The sequence below is a fragment of the Pelophylax lessonae genome (genome assembly GCF_965119305.1).
Source record: "Pelophylax lessonae genome assembly, chromosome: 6".
In the NCBI taxonomy this organism is placed as follows: Eukaryota; Metazoa; Chordata; class Amphibia; order Anura; family Ranidae; genus Pelophylax; species Pelophylax lessonae.
In genome coordinates this window covers 325,200,083-325,216,144 of record NC_138773.1, presented here as the reverse complement: position 1 = coordinate 325,216,144, position 16,062 = coordinate 325,200,083, and the positions used below count along the sequence as shown (strand labels likewise).

Here is a 16,062-nt window from a genome sequence, read left to right as displayed (position 1 = left end):
GGCCCACCATTTTCATCAGAGCTGGGATAGGGATGGTGGGGCAGAAGGGGCATGTGCCCCAGACTCGGTGCCTTGCACTGACTTTTCCTGGCCCACCCTTTTCATCAGAGCTGAGATAAGAAGGGGGGGGGCGAAGGGACATGTGCCACGGACTGGCTGTTCCTGGCCAACTCCTTTTATCAAAGCTGGGATAAAGAGGGGGGGCAGAAGGGAAAGTGCCCCAGACTCAGTGCTACGGACCGACAGTTCCTGGCCCACCCCTTTCATCAGATCTGGAATAAGGAGAGGACGGGGAAGAAGGGGAATGTTCCCCAGACTCAGTGCCATAGACTGACTGTTCCTGGCCCACCCCTTTCCTCAGAGCTGGGATGAGGAGGGAGGGGGGGCGAATGGACATGTGCCCCAGAATCCGTGCCACGGGCTGACTGTTCCTGGCCCGCTCCTTTCATCAAAGCTGGGATAAAGAGGGGGGGGCAGAAGGAGCATGTTCCCCAGACTCGGTGCCACAGACTGAATGTTCCTGGCCCACCCCTTTCATCAGAGCTGGGATAAGGAGGGGGGGCAGAAGGGATATGTGCCATTGACTGACTGGTTCTGGCCCACCCTTTTCATCAGGGCTGAGATCAGGGGGGAGGGGGGCGAAGGGACATGTGCCCAAGAATCAGTGTCACGAACTGACTGTTCCTCGCCCATTCCTTTCATCAGAGCTGGGATAAGGAGGGGATGGGGCAGAAGGAGCATGTGCCCCAGACTTGGTGCCACAGACTGACTGTTCCTGGCCCACCCCTTTCATCAGAGTTGGGTTAAGAAAGGGGAAGGGGGGGACAAGGAGGCATGTTCCCCAGACTCTGTGCCTTGGACTGACTGCTCCTGGCCCACCCCTTTCATCAGAGCTGGGATAAAGGGGGTGGGGCAGAAGGGACATGTGCCCCAGACTCAGTGCCACAGACTGACTGTTCCTGGCCCTCCCATTTCATCAGAGCTGAGATAAGGGGGGTGGGGCAGATGGAGCATGAGCCCCACACTCGATGCCATGGACTGACTGTTCTTGGCCCACCCCTTTCATCAGAGATGGGATAAGGAGGGGGGGGGAGGGCAGAAGGGGTATGTGCCATGGACTGACTGTTCCTGGCCCACCCTTTTTTATCAGAACTGGGATAAGGAGGGGAGGGGAGCAGAAGGGACAAGTGCCCCTGACTCGGTGCTACGGACTTACTGTTCCTGGCCCACCCCTTTCATCAGAGCTGGGTTAAGGAAGGGGGAACAGACTCTGTGCCACAGGCTGACTGTCAACCCCCCCCCCCCCCTCCCAATTCCAAATTACATTTTGGTTTTAAATACACTTTAATTGCAAGATTTAAATGAATAAATCCAAATCTGAAAGGCACACATTGGAATATCACTGTGATGTAAACATGAGCGGTGGTGGAGTCTTGCTGATGTAATATCTTTGTATTGCCCCTCCCCCGCAGAGCATGGCACCATCCTTAAAGCCTTGTCCACCGCCAACCGCAGCCTGCGCAGCTGCTACCTGGAGGAGATGCACATATTACCCAGCGGGCAGCAGGAGCCGATCCTCAACCTGCAGATCCTGCACAGCAACCGCTCCCTGTTTGTCGGCTTGAAGCACGGCGTGCTGAAAGTACCGCTGGAGAGGTGCAGCATGTACCGCACAGAGGGGTGAGTACGCCGCAATCCCTACTGCTTCATTCATGAGTGTTACAGACCAAAGGAACTTTTAGAATAAATCAGATAAACCCCCAAAAAAATGTATACAAAGTCTGCAGAAGAAGGTGTAAAAAATAAAAAGCCTGTCCCCTGCCAGCATGCATGTCCCCATGCTCTCTGTGTGGAAGCAGTGGTCTCTCTGCAGAGGTCCAACACAACCCCCTGCTCAGTCAGAGCTAGAGATTCCCAACCAGCTCAAGTTCTGCTGAATGTAGACCTATAGCTGTCAGTCAACAGGGGGGACACCGGTCCTCAGCAGAGAGACCACTGCTTACCTACAAGGATCCTTCTCTACAGTATGCTGGCAGGGGACAGGCTTTTCTACCTGTTACAGAAAGCAAACTGTAAGACTTTGCACACCTTTATTTTATTTATTTATTGATGCAGCAGGAATGTTTTTAGCCTTTTAACCAATTTAAGACCGGGCCTATTTTTGACACTTGGTGTTTACAAGCTAAAATCATTTTTTTTTATAGAAAACTACTTAGAACCCCCAAACATTGAAACATTGTGTGTGTATATATATATATATATTATTATTATTTATTTTTTTTAGCAGAGACACCCTAGAGAATAAAATGGAGATCGTTGAAATATTTTTTTATAACACCGTATTTGCGCAGCGGTCTTCCAAACGCAATTTATTGGGGAAAAATTCACTTTTTTTAATTAAAAAATCAGAAAATAGTAAAGTTAGCCCAATTTTTTTCCCATAATGTTAAAGATAATGTTACGCCGAGTAAAGAGATACCCAACATGTCATGCTTAAAAATTGCGCACGCTCGCGCAATGGCGACAAACTTTGGTACTTGAAAATCCCCATAGACGACATTTTAAAAATTTCTACAGGTTACCAGTTTAGAGTTACAGAGGAGGTCTAGGGATAAAAATTTTTCTCTCGCTCTAATGATCGCGGCGACACGTCAGCATTCCCCTTTATGTATTCGGGTCAATCTTTATGCATTCCTCTTTTGGTACCTTATGTGATCGAATGTTTTATTTGGTTGTTAACCTCTGGTTCCTCATTGGAGGTGTTTTAACAAATGTTTGAATAAAAACTTTATATATTTTTTATTTATATTCCTTTCATTACCCTTTTCTGGTCTATTTCCCTCCAAAGTTTTTCCATTTACCTCTGAGTATCGTACAATCCCAATTCCCCTCTCCATCCCACTGAGGATTTTTGCATTTAATATTTTTTACTTTATAAATGTTTATCTCACTTTTCAAAGTTATAAAGGAAAAGTCACATGGTTTCCGGTTTGCAACGATTGTTGTACAACACAAATAGGATGGAATGCTATTAATGAGGACATTTTACCATCTTTGTGTTTATTGTTACATTGTAATTGTTTCAGATGTGGTTATTGTTAATTTTTAATTGTTTCAGGTGCTATAGTTACATTGTACAAACCCAAGTTGGGACGCTGTACAAATTGTGAATAAAAACAGAATGCAATGATGTGGAAGTTTCAAATTTCAATATTTTATTCAGAATACAACATAGATGACATATCAAATGTTTAAACTGAGAAAATGTATCATTTTAAGGGAAAAATAAATTGATTTTAAATTTCATGGCATCAACACATCTCAAAGAAGTTGGGACAAGGCCATGTTTACCACTGTGTGGCCTCCCCTCTTCTTTTTATAACAGTCTGCAAACGTCTGGGGACTGAGGAGAAGTTGCTGAAGTTTAGGAATAGGAATGTTGTCCCATTCTTGTCTAATTCAGGCTTCTAGTTACTCAACTGTCTTAGGTTTTCTTTGTCCCATCTTCCTCTTTATGATGCGCCAAATGTTTTCTATGGGTGAAAGGTCTGGACTGCAGGCTGGCCATTTCAGTACCCGGATCCTTCTTCTACACAGCCATGATGTTGTAATTGATGCAGTATGTGGTCTGGCATTGTCATGTTGGAAAATGCAAGGTCTTCCCTGAGAGAGACGACGTCTGGATGGGAGCATATGTTGTTCTAGAACTTGGATATACCTTTCAGCATTGATGGTGCCTTTCCAGATGTGTAAGCTGCCCATGCCACACGCACTCATGCCACCCCATTCCATCAGAGATGCAGGGTTCTGATCTGAGCGCTGATAACAACTTGGGTTGTCCTTGTCCTCTTTAGTCCGGATGACATGGCGTCCCAGTTTTCCAAAAAGAACTTCAAATTTTGATTCGTCTGACCACAGAACAGTTTTCCACTTTGCCACAGACCATTTTAAATGAACCTTGGCCCAGAGAAAACGCCTGTACTTCTGGATCATGTTTAGATTTGGCTTCTTTTTTGGCCTATAGAGTTTTAGCCGGCAACGGGGAATGGCACGGTGGGTTGTGTTCACCGACAATGTTTTCTGGAAGTATTCCTGAGCCCATGTTGTGATTTCCATTACAGTAGCATTCCTGTATGTGATGCAGTGCCGTCTAAGGGCCGAAGATCACCGCCATCCAGTATGGTTTTGCGGCCTTGACCCTTACGCACAGAGATTGTTCCAGATTCTCTGAATCCTTGGATGATATTATGCACTGTAGATGATGAGAACTTCAAACTCTTTGCAATTTTTCTCCGAGAAACTCCTTTCTGATATTGCTCCACTATTTTTCACCGCAGCATTGGGGGAATTGGTGATCCTCGGCCCATCCTGACTTCTGAGAGACACTGCCACCCTGAGAGGCTCTTTTTATACCCAATCATGTTGCCAATTGACCTAATAAGTTGCAAATTGGTCCTCCAGCTGTTCCTTATATGTACATTTAACTTTTCCGGCCTCTTATTGCTACCTGTCCCAACTTTTTTGGAATGTGTAGCTCTCATGAAATCCAAAATGAGCCAATATTTGGCATGACATTTCAAAATGTCTCACTTTCAACATTTGATATGTTATCTATATTATATTGTGAATAAAATATAAGTTTATGAGATTTGTGAATTAGTCCATTCCTTTTTTACTTTTTTACTTACAATTTGTACAGTGTCCCAACTTTTTTGGAATTGGGTTTGTATTTATTTATTTTATGGTGACAGGTTCTCTTCTATTTACGTTGCGATTAAATAAAATTAGGTTTTGACATACTTTCCTAATAAAATAAAATAAGACAGTATTTGGTAAAAGACCTATGTCCTATATGTTAGGTTCATGACCCTAAAGTCAAGTAGAGATCTCCAGAATCTGAAAGAACGGGGGGGGGGGGGACTCTTCCCACTAGGTGTGAAGGGCTTAACCATGTCACTTCATCCATGTGATGCTTGGCAGAGAATATTAGGAGAGGGTTTTCAAATCAAAAAAACCTCTGAGGACAATGACCTGCTCTTTCCAAGTACGTCTGTCAATACTTCCAAAATAAACTTTCCGATATCAGCTGGTTGGTGCATTTTTCACCTTCTTTTATGCCTGAGCTGATAGAACTAGAGGAAAACTCTGCCGAGAAGGTTCTTTTAAATGAGTGGCAGTGTCTGCCACCTCTGCTGTGGATCCCGGTGTAGCAGCGGCCTTGAAAATCGTCTCACCTCCTGAATGTCTGGGTTTCTTTTTTTTAATCTTAACGGGGATTTTAACTGTAAAGGACAAGTTAGACGGGTGGTCAGAGGCGTAACTAGAACCTTCAGGGCCCCCGGTGCAAGAAACCATGAAGGGCCCCCCAGACCCCTGGCCGGGGCCCTTCCCTTCAAGCCCGGGGCTCTTCCCACTGATCCTGGGGCCCTTTACTCTCGTTACAGGACCCTTTCACAAGTTCTGCAGTGGGCCCCCTTCCTGCCATCTTGGGTCCCCCCCAGGGTGGTGGAATTCCAGGGCTCGGTTGCAAGTGTGACCTTTGCATTCCTGGAAGTTCACCCACTGGTGTCAGTAGTTTTTATTTTTTGGTATTTTAATTGTATTATTTTTTTTATCATTTTCTTTATATTTTTTTTTTACAATGTCACTGACTATGACTCTGTCCATTCAGAAAAGGAAGGAGCTGGTAAATTACATATTTACCGACCCCTTCCTGGTTCTCTATTGTGACATCCTATCCTATCCAGGTGTACAGGGGAGCCACACAGGCCCCCCTGGAGCATTGGGCCCGGTTGCAGTTGCAACCCCTGCAACCCCTGTAGTTACGCCCCTGCGGGTGGTGCTGCCGATCAAACTCAGCCATTGAGTTAAAAATTGCTGCTGCCGCAAAGCCTCTCGACCATGACATACGTACAGCCCCATCCTTCTGAAAAGCCCGTCTTGCAAATGATTTATTGATAATTTATTCTTATTAATTGATAGAATTGTTGGTCTGTGACCGTCTCTCCTATCTCGGACAGCGGGGAGGAATACGCTCTGATATTGTAATACAGGTGTGGAGAAATGGAAGTGTTGGCGCAGTCCTGTAAGAAGCGAGCGGATGATTCATTTCATCGGAGTCAGAGGCGTAACTAGAACCTTCAGGGCCCTGATGCAAGAAACCATGAAGGGCCCCCCAGACCCCTGGCCGGGGCCCTTACCTTCAAGCCCAGGGCTCTTCCCACTAATCCTGGGGCTCTTTACACTCGATGCATGGCCTTTTATTACGGTCCCGCAGCAGGATTCTTTCACAAGTTCTGCAGTGGGCCCCCTTCCTGCAATCTTGTGGGCCCACTTCCTGCAATCTTAGGGCCTCCCCACAGTGGTGCAATGCCAGGGTCCGGTCGCAAGTGTGACCTTTGCGATCCTGGAAGTTCACCCATTGGTTTGCTACCGGGCCCCCTGGAGCATGGGGCCCGGTAGCGATTGCAACCCCTGCAACCCCTGTAGTTACGCCCCAGATCGGAGTCCACCTCTACCTAAAATAAGTCATGAAGTGACCCTTTAAGTTCTATTCATTGACTGCGGCTTCAAATAGAAGTTCTTTCCAATGGCGCAGTATGTACGGGTCTCCTCGCAGCCTTTTTTTTTTTCCAGATGAGTTTTGTGTGTTGACTCGCCGGAGGGTCGCAGGTGACGGCGTGGATGCGACGCCTCTTGTAGTTGATGCGTTTGTGTTTTTCAGTTGAATAGTTGTGTGCGGAGAGCACATGGGGATGTGTTGTTTGGTAAATTCGGTGTGTGTGATCAATGTCACAGTGGAAATTGTCACTTAGCGGAGAGCGTTACCTCCGCCTGGCTCCTCTGATGAATTCTCTTTTGTTCGGTCACAATCCAGCGAGTTTTATCACGCTCTGTACACCATTTAAAACCCATTTGTGCGGCGGGGGCTGCGGGGCAGCCGGGTCCTTGTACTGATCTAAGAGACGCATTGTCTGCCCAAACTGGATCCGTGTTAGTACTGAACGCTGCATTTACAGGAGACAAAAAATACAAAAATACCTGGAATATTCACACACGGGATAAAGAAATGCAGAGCTATATATATATATATATATGTGTGTGTGTGTGTGTGTGTGTGTATATAGATAGATAGATATGTGTATATATACTGACATACAGTGATTCCTATATATAAAGAATGACCCATTGGGGTTGATTTTCTAATACTGTAGATTGCAATCTCTGGTGCAGCTGTACATGGTAGCCAATCAGCTTCTAACTTCAGCTTGTTCAATTAAGCTTTGACAATAAAACCTGGAAGCTGATTGGTTTTTATGCAGAGCTGCCCCCAGATTTTGCACTCTCCAGTTTTAGTAAATTGCCCACATAAGGTAATAACCAATTCCCTTTGGAGATTTCTCTGCAGTGTTTCTGCCCGTCCCACAATGGGGAGATTTCCCTACAGTAGTTTGTGTCTCTGCCCCTCCCACAATGGGGAGATTTCCCCGTATTAGTTTGTGTCTCTGCCCCTCCCAGAATGGTCAGATTTTCTTTAAGTTTGTGTCTTTGCCCTTCCCACAATGGTGAGATTTCCTTGCAGTAGTTTGTGTCTCTGCCCCTCCCACAATGGTAACATTTCCTTGCAGTAGTTTGTGTCTCTGCCCCTCCCACAATCGTGAGATTTTACCGCATTCGTTTTTGTCTCTGCCCCTCCCCCAATGGGGAGATTTCCCTGCATTAGTTTGTGTCTCTGCCCCTCCCACAATGGGGAGATTTCCTTGCAGTAGTTTGTGTCTCTGCCCCTCCCACAATGGTTACATTTCCTTGCAGTAGTTTGTGTCTCTGCCCCTCCCACAATGGGGAGATTTCCCTGCAGTAGTTTGTGTCTTTGCCCCTCCCACAATTGGGAGATTTCCCTGCAGTAGTTTGTGTCTCTGCCCCTCCCACAATGGTGAGATTTTCTTGAAGTTTGTATCTCTGCCCCTCCCACAATGGAGAGATTTTCTTGAAGTTTGTGTCTCTGCCCCTCCCACAATGGTGAGATTTCCCACAGTAGTTTGTGTCTCTGCCCTCCCACAATGATGAGATTTTCCTGCAGTAGATAGTGTCTCTGTCCCTCCCACAATGGTTACATTTCCTTGCAGTAGTTTGTGTCTCTGCTCCTCCCACAATGGGGAGATTTCCCATAGTAGTTTGTGTCTCTGCCCCTCCCACAATGGTGAGATTTCCTGCAGTAGTTTGTGTCTCTGCCCCTCCCACAATGGTAAGAATTTTTTGAAGTTTGTGTCTCTGCCCCTCCCACAATGATATTTCCCCACAGTATTTGTATTTTAGAATACGTGTTTCTCTGCTCCGCCTACAATGGTGGGAGTTCAATGCAGTATGTGTCTCTGCCCCTCCCACATAATAAATATTTTCTTGCAGTTGTATAAATCCAGTGTGTGTTTAACTTGCCTGCAACAAAATGTATGAAGTTTTATCTGGAATTGGAGACTTTTATCTGCTATTACAGGCGGCCATTTCCTATTGGTCATAACATAGTCATGTTGCGCTGTGTATGGCAGCCGACTCTCCTCCCTGCGTATCGGATGTATGTCTGATTCCTGACTGACAGGCGTTTCCTGCATCACACAAACAAACCCAGCGCCCGTCAATCATGGTTGAGTCTGCGTACGTTTTCTACGCGGTCTGATAATATTGCTGCAATCGCTGAGCCGTTCCTCGTCGTGAGATGAGAAGACGATGGACGCATTCTGAATCTAGCAATAAAATCCTCACAGGTGCAATCCGGGAATTTTCTCCCCCCCTACAAAACAGGCGCACTGGCGGTTGCGTCGCGGCGTCGGTGCGTTTGTTGATCTTAATCAATCATCATTGTGTGATGGAATTGCTCGCTCTGCGTCTCTTGAGCGTATTTCATCACAGCGCGGTCCAGGTGCTTAGCTCTTTAATTTGTGCGAGCTCACGCCGTCCGCCATGCTGAGAGGCGCCTGTTTGTTCACCCAGACGCGGAGCATTGTACTCGTCCTTAATCTGCCTGCGCTGAGAGCTTATTTCATGGGGATGAGATGTCCCGCGACCCAGCGAAATCCCGCAATTACACTTCTCCCTAAATGAATACACAACTTCGAGACCGCCAACTTCCCAGCGCCATCCGAAGGCGGAATAATGAGGGCTGAAATCATTTCCCAACTCCGCTCCCAAAGCCATGGCAACTCACTCTCTTTATTTATCGCATTATCCTCTCTTCCCATTGGCTCATTACTTTTCTTGCCATTGGTCACCATGTGGCTGCTCCCCAGTGCACTCTGGGAAATAAAAACTTGGTAAATGTTGAGTGCAGCTAATGCTGTTGTAGTTTGTGTCTGTGCCCCTCCCACAATACTGAGATTTTCCTGTAGTAGTTTTGTGTCTCTGCCCCTCCCACAACAATATTTCCCTGCAGTATTTGTGTCTCTACCCCTCCCACCATGATATTTCCCTACAATATTTGTGTCTCTGCCCCTCCCACAATATTTCCCTTCGGTATTTGTGTCTCTAGCCCTCCAAAAATATTTCCCCGCAGGACTTGTGTCATTGCCTCTCTCACAATGGTATTTCCTTACAATATTTGTGTCTCTGCCCCTCCCACAATGATATTTCCCTGCAGGATTTGTGTCTTTGCCCCTCCCACAATGCTGAGATTTTCCTGTAGTATTGTGTGTCTGTTCCTCCCACAATGATATTTCCCTACAATATTTGTCTCTGCCCCTCCCACAATGTTTCCCTTCAGTATTTGTGTCTCTAGCCCTCCAAAAATATTTCCCTGCAGGACTTGTGTCTCTGCCCCTCCCACAAAGGTATTTCCTTACAATATTTGTGTCTCTGTCCCTCCCACAATGATATTTCCCTGCAGGATTTGTGTCTCTGCCTCTCCCACAAAGGTATTTCCTTAAAATAATTGTGTCTCTGTCCCTCCCACAATGATATTTCCCTGCAGGATTTGTGTCTCTATCCCTCCCATCATGATATTTCCCTACAATATTTGTCTCTGCCCCTCCCACAATGTTTCCCTTTGGTATTTGTGTCTCGAGCCCTCCCACAATATTTTCCCGCAGGATTTGTGTCTCTGCCTCTCCCACAATGGTATTTCCTTACAGGATTTGTGTCTCTGCCCCTCCCACAATGCTGAGATTTTCCTGTAGTAGTTTTGTGTCTCTCCCCCTCCCACAACAATATTTCCCTGCAGTATTCGTGTCTCTACCCCTCCCACCATGATATTTCCCTACAATATTTGTGTCTCTGCCCCTCCCACAATATTTTCCTGCAGGATTTGTGTCTTTGACCCTCCCACAATACTGAGATTTTCCTGTAGTAGTTTTGTGTCTCTGCCCCTCCCACAACAATATTTCTCTGTAGTATTTGTGTCTCTATCCCTCCCACAATGATATTTCCCTGCAGTATTTGTTTTTCTGCCCCTCCCACAATGGGAAGATGTCCCTGCAGGATTTATGTCTCTTCCCCTCCCACCATGATATTTCTCTGCAATGTTTGTGTCTCTGCCCCTCCCACAATATTTCCCTGCAATATTTGTGTCCCTGCCCCTCCCACAATGATATTTACCAGCAATATTTGTGTGTCTACCCCTCCCACAATTATATTTCCCTGCAATTTGTGTCTCTGCCCCTCCCACAATGATATTTACCAGCAATATTTGTGTGTCTACCCCCTCCCACAATTATATTTCCCTGCAATTTGTGTCTCTGCCCCTCCCACAATGATATTTTCCTGCAGTATTTGTGTCTCTGTCCCTCCCACAATTATATTTTCAGGGTTAATTTTAGTTTAGTTAGTTTTGGGGTTCCAATGATTTTCTGGCTCCTTTTTAAAGGTGTGCGTTCCAGAGTCGTCGTCCTGCCAGATAGTGAAGCCAGGATGAAGATGGAGGCTCGCTGTGCCTGCGCCTTTAAAGTACAAACCCGCAGCGGCAGCTCCCATGTTCCCATCCTTCTATCTCTTCTGATTTATATGATATAATTACCCGTCTTCTCAGATGTGTTATCCTTTCTGCAACTGGCAGGACCAGCGCCTGGAGCTCGCCGCATTCTCGCCTCCCTGACATTTCCCTAGCGGAATATTTCTAGAATTTTCGGAGACGCCGGAGTGTCAGGAGGACAATCGAGTCCTCAGTGTGTGGCAGGTGGCGGGAAGCAGATGATGCGACATTTCTTAATTATCCTTCGTGGCCTCTGAGCGGCTCAGAGCTGCTGATTGGCTGATCAATGGACTCCGGGGGCGGAGCATGGTGAAGGTGTGATATGTTTGGTGTAGAAGGAGATAATGATTCGTAAATCGGTCGCGGCCGGGGTTCTGTCCAACTTCCATCCACGCGCAGATATTAATTTGTTAATTTTTACGATTTCTGAAGATCTGAATTTGTTACAAAGTAAAATTTATAACCAATTTATACAAATTCACCCAAAGCCACTAATCTGTCCTCCGGCCGGCCCTTCAGGCTCCTCTACTGGACTGAAACGGCTTCCTCTGATCTCGCTGCACACTGTGAGCTTCTCACAATGTGCAATAGAAGCTGCAGCAAGTCAAAGCCCCCCCTCCTGCAATATCATTGTGGGGGGGGGGTGCAATTTTGTATGTTTGCCCTGGCACTAGATGACAGATGACCTTGACCTGTCACTGTAGGGGGTGCTATTTGTGTCTCTGTCCCTCCCACAATTAGATTTTCCTGCAGTATTTCTGTCTCTATCCCTCCCACAATGATATTTCCCTTCAGGATTTTGTGTCTCTGCTCCACCCACAATGATATTTTCCTGCAGTATTTTTCTCTGCCCCTCCCACAATGGGAAGATTTCCCTGCAGGAATTTTGTCTCTGCCCCTCCCACAATGATATTTCCCTGCAGCATTTGTGTTTGTTCTCCTCCCACAATGACATTTCCCTTCAGGCTTTTGTGTCTCTGCCCCTCCAACAATATTTCCCTGCAATATTTTCTTCTCTGTTTTGAGTGGAACCTGTCCTGTTAAACCCCTGTATGGTCTTGGCCACCATGCTGCAGCTCAGTTTCAGGGTCTTGGCAATCTTCTTTTCTCTAGCGCTCATCGACAGACGTAGTCCTCGGTGATACACCACCTTCGGGTTATGTTACCTCCGCAGGAGCAGGACTAGACAGGAAATTAAAAAGCTCTGGCCACACCCTAGGGGCAGTCCCAGAGGGTATATCCTCTCTCTCTCTGCCTCAGCAAATCAGTTATTTTCTGTCTAGTTAGGAGTAAGGACCTAGACACCTTGCTGGGATCTTAGGTCCTGGCAAGAATTTTTTCTTAAAGGATTTTTTTTAGACAGCTTTTTTCTCCAGTGTTCCTGTGAGATCTTCAAGCAAGAAAGCTGAACTGGGCGACGGGCTGGATGTTGAGATCCGGTGGTCACCCCAGTTCAGCCTACGAGCGCGTGCAGGCCATAGCTCCGCGCTGGGTCGGCCGTGACAAAGTCCCATTAAAGGACTGACCCCGCGAGTTAAACGTCTCGCCGAAACGCCAAAGACCATGAGTCACGGCGTCCGTATCGGTCGACAGCCCTCCCGCCCCGGTGGAGAGGGGTACTGTCAGGAGTTGGTGCCCGCCTGGTTCCGGTATGGTGAGTAGTATGTTCCCCCTTTTTCCCTGACGGGTTTTGTGGTGAACGCGGGCCCCTCTCTGTATGGTAAGAAAGAGTCCTTTCTATCCTATAACATGTCACAAATCCTCCTACTTTGAGTGTGATTTATGTGTGCAAAAGCCAGGAGGCTTGGCTTGGGAGCTAACAATCTATTGTATACATGTTTTAAAGATGTAATCTGTGGCATTCTGGGAATCTTATGGGTTAAGAATAAGCTACCTACCAGTCAAAAGCCACGGACATGTAGACTGCCTTCCAAATCAGATCTCCAGCTATTAGCAGGCCTCCCGAACGGCCACGCGGTCCGCCAGGGCCGGTACCGCCAACCACGCCATATCCCCATGCAGAGAGAGTGTTGTGTGCCCTGCAGCACACCGCTATTCAGTTTAGGCCGCCGCCATTTTTTTTGCTGGATCGCACGAGCCGCCATTTTGGCGTAGCCTCGTGTCTCCAGCATGGGGGCGGCCATGTTTGAGGTGATCCTACACCTCGTGGAGCTTGGGGGAGGCGCCGGAAGGCGTGCAGAGGGGCGGAGCCGCCTCCTTTCTTCCTGGGCAGCCAGCCAAGAGACTTCCTGTTTGTCAAGACAGCGCTGTAAGCTGTTGCAGTTAAACTCTGAGCATCAAGTGGTGAGCCTGGGGGTCTATCTCTCTCTCTCTCGATCGATAGGGATCCCTAAGCAGGTAACACTAAGGGGCTTTTTTGTGGCGCTGGGGGTCAGAAAAGAAAAAAAAAAAAAAAAAAAGTTTTTTTTTTTACTTTTGAATTATATTATCCAGGAAGTAACTGGAGTTATTATGGACCCTGCCACACATATTTCCCCACCTGTTTCCCTCGAGGGGGCCTCGGGACCCGCCGGTGCACAGAGTATAGAGTCATTTACAGCAATTTTGGAGTCTATGGTGGCTCGGGTGGAGGCGGCCTGTCAGGGACGGGGGTCAAGGAAGCGACCCCCGCCTACCCCTATACCATCTGACACCTCTGACTCAGATTCAGAGATGGTCACGGCAGTTGCAGGTTCCTCTGCAAGGGCTGTTATCCCAGGTAAAGCCCCCTCAGACAGTGAGGAGGACGCTTCTTCTCCTGCTATAATTCAGGAAGAAGCATTGGTGGACGCACTAGTTGTGGCAGTGCAGGAAACCTTAAAACTTGAGGCTTTACCGGCAGAGGCAACTGAAACAGAGAGGCCTTTTGGGACTAATAAGCCCATCAAGACGATGAAGGCTTTTCCTGTACCTAAATGTTTCGGTAATCAGATTAAAGGAGAATGGGAGCATTCTAAACGTACCTTTACTATTTCCAAGCGTATTGCTAGACGCTATCCGTTTGAGGAATCCATCATTAAGAAATGGACGGTACCACCAGTCGTGGATCCGCCTATTTCCAGGCTGAATAAAGCCACGGTTATTCCAGTGGAGGACACTTCGTCCTTTAAGGATCCGGTGGATCGAAAGATAGAAGCAGAGTCCCGCACTATCTTTTCTCTGATAGGGTCAGCATTTAGACCAGTAATCGTTATTGGTCTAGTTTCCCAGACACTTACGGAATGGGCGAAAATGGTACGCCAAAATCTTAGGGGAAAAGATATTCCCCAGGAGACATCTGATTTGATGGAACAGATCATACAAGGGCTACGGTTTATCTGTGACGCAGCCTTGGACACTACTCCCCTATTAGGGCATGCATCTAAGTTAGCAGTGATCCTCAGACGTGTGCTGTGGTTAAAATGCTGGTCAGCTGACCTAGGTTCCAAAAAGACCTTGACCAATCTCCCCTTTCAGGGGAATCGTCTATTTGGAGCCAACCTAGATGAAATCATTAAGGATGCCACTGGGGGCAAGAGCACTTTTTTGCCACAGGCTGCAAAAGCTAAGGGACCTCGCAACAAGCGAGGACCTTTCTTTACCGCCCATAAAGGGCGCCCGGCTGGTACTAGCGGGAAAGGCAAGACTCCTCCAGGAGGGTTCAAGAAGGGGACCAACCCAGCCAAACCCGAAGCAAAGGAGTACACAGCCTGAAGGTGCGCCCCCACCCGGTTTCAGGGTGGGGGGACGTTTTCACCGGTATTCAGGACATTAGATCGAGCATCAACCACTACTACCGGTGCGATTCTTCCCTTCCAACATTTAAGTACCACAGGAAGCGGTAGTTACCGTTCCCTGAAAAGATCTTTTCCTTTACCTTTTCCTAAGATTAGTCCCGATACCTCACAGGAATCGGATCTGGTTGACCAGATAGGCCAAGTAGCCTCTAGTCGGGTGACTTCGGTCCCTGAGGTTCAACCAGAAAAGATCACCTTTCCTGATAACTATCAGGTATCTGATAAATGTGTGGGAACAGAAAACGACCAGACTTTCTCGGATGGTCGGGGCCAGATAGCTCTAGGGACGCCTGGTTCAGATCCAATCAGCGCCAGTGGTCCTAGAAATTCTAGGCTGGCCTCCTCAAGCCGGCCTGGCCGACTTGGACATGTTAGTCGCAGACGTTCCGTGGGAACTTCGTCTCAGGGAGTGTCTGTGGTCTCAAGGACCAATTTACCTTCGTGCTTTACAGTCGCTGGTTTTAATGGCCTGGCCATTGAGACCCAAGTACTGAAGGACAGAGGTTTGTCTACTTCAGTCATTCCTACCCTTATTAAAGCAAGGAAAGCGACTTCCAGCAAAGTCTATTATCACACATGGAAGACTTATATTGCGTGGTGCGAATCTTTAGGATTTCCTCCACGTACCTATTCGGTGACTCGAATATTGGCCTTTTTGCAACAAGGGGTTGAGCAGAAGCTAGCCTTGAGCACCATCAAGGGTCAAGTTTCAGCATTAGCAATCTTCTTTCAGAAGCCTTTAGCTACCAAATCCTTGGTGCGGAATTTCATCCAGGGGGTGCGGCACCTGGCTCCTCCAGTCCGCGCGCCCTTACCGCCCTGGGATCTTAATTTGGTTTTGTCGGTTCTACAGAAACCTCCCTTTGAAAACATCAGGGAGATTCCCTTGCTTACTTTATCCCAGAAGGTGGCCTTCTTGGTGGCTATCACTTCTGCTCGCAGGGTGTCAGAACTGGCTGCATTATCATGCCAGTCACCATACCTAGTGATTCATAGGGATAAGGTAGTACTTCATCCTAAGCCATCTTTTCTTCCCAAGGTGGTTTCAGATTTTCATCTGAATGAAGATATTGTACTACCTTCCTTGTGTCCTCAGCCCAAGCATCATCGGGAACATGCGTTGCATTCCTTAGATGTGGTTCGGGCAATCAGGGTATACCTGAAAGCTACGGAATCATTCCGTAAGACGGATTCACTTTTTGTGATCACGGATGGCCCCAGAAAGGGTTTGCCTGCATCTGCCGCGACCATTGCCAAATGGATTAGACAAACGGTGGTACAGGCTTATTCTATTAAGGGTCAGAGTCCTCCGTTCCCTGTTAGGGCGCA

The 16,062-nt window shown here is 47.2% G+C and overlaps 1 protein-coding gene across 2 annotated transcripts in view; it reads left to right on the top strand.

Annotated features, from left to right (window-relative positions):
* SEMA5B (semaphorin 5B) overlaps positions 1–16,062 on the top strand; it is a 295,097-nt gene that overhangs the window by 146,201 nt on the left and 132,834 nt on the right. For both annotated transcript variants that reach the window (XM_082262187.1, XM_082262188.1), the window contains exon 10: positions 1,473–1,680. In XM_082262187.1, the coding sequence (XP_082118313.1) occupies positions 1,473–1,680 (208 nt within the window). The remainder of the gene's footprint in view (positions 1–1,472; positions 1,681–16,062) is intronic.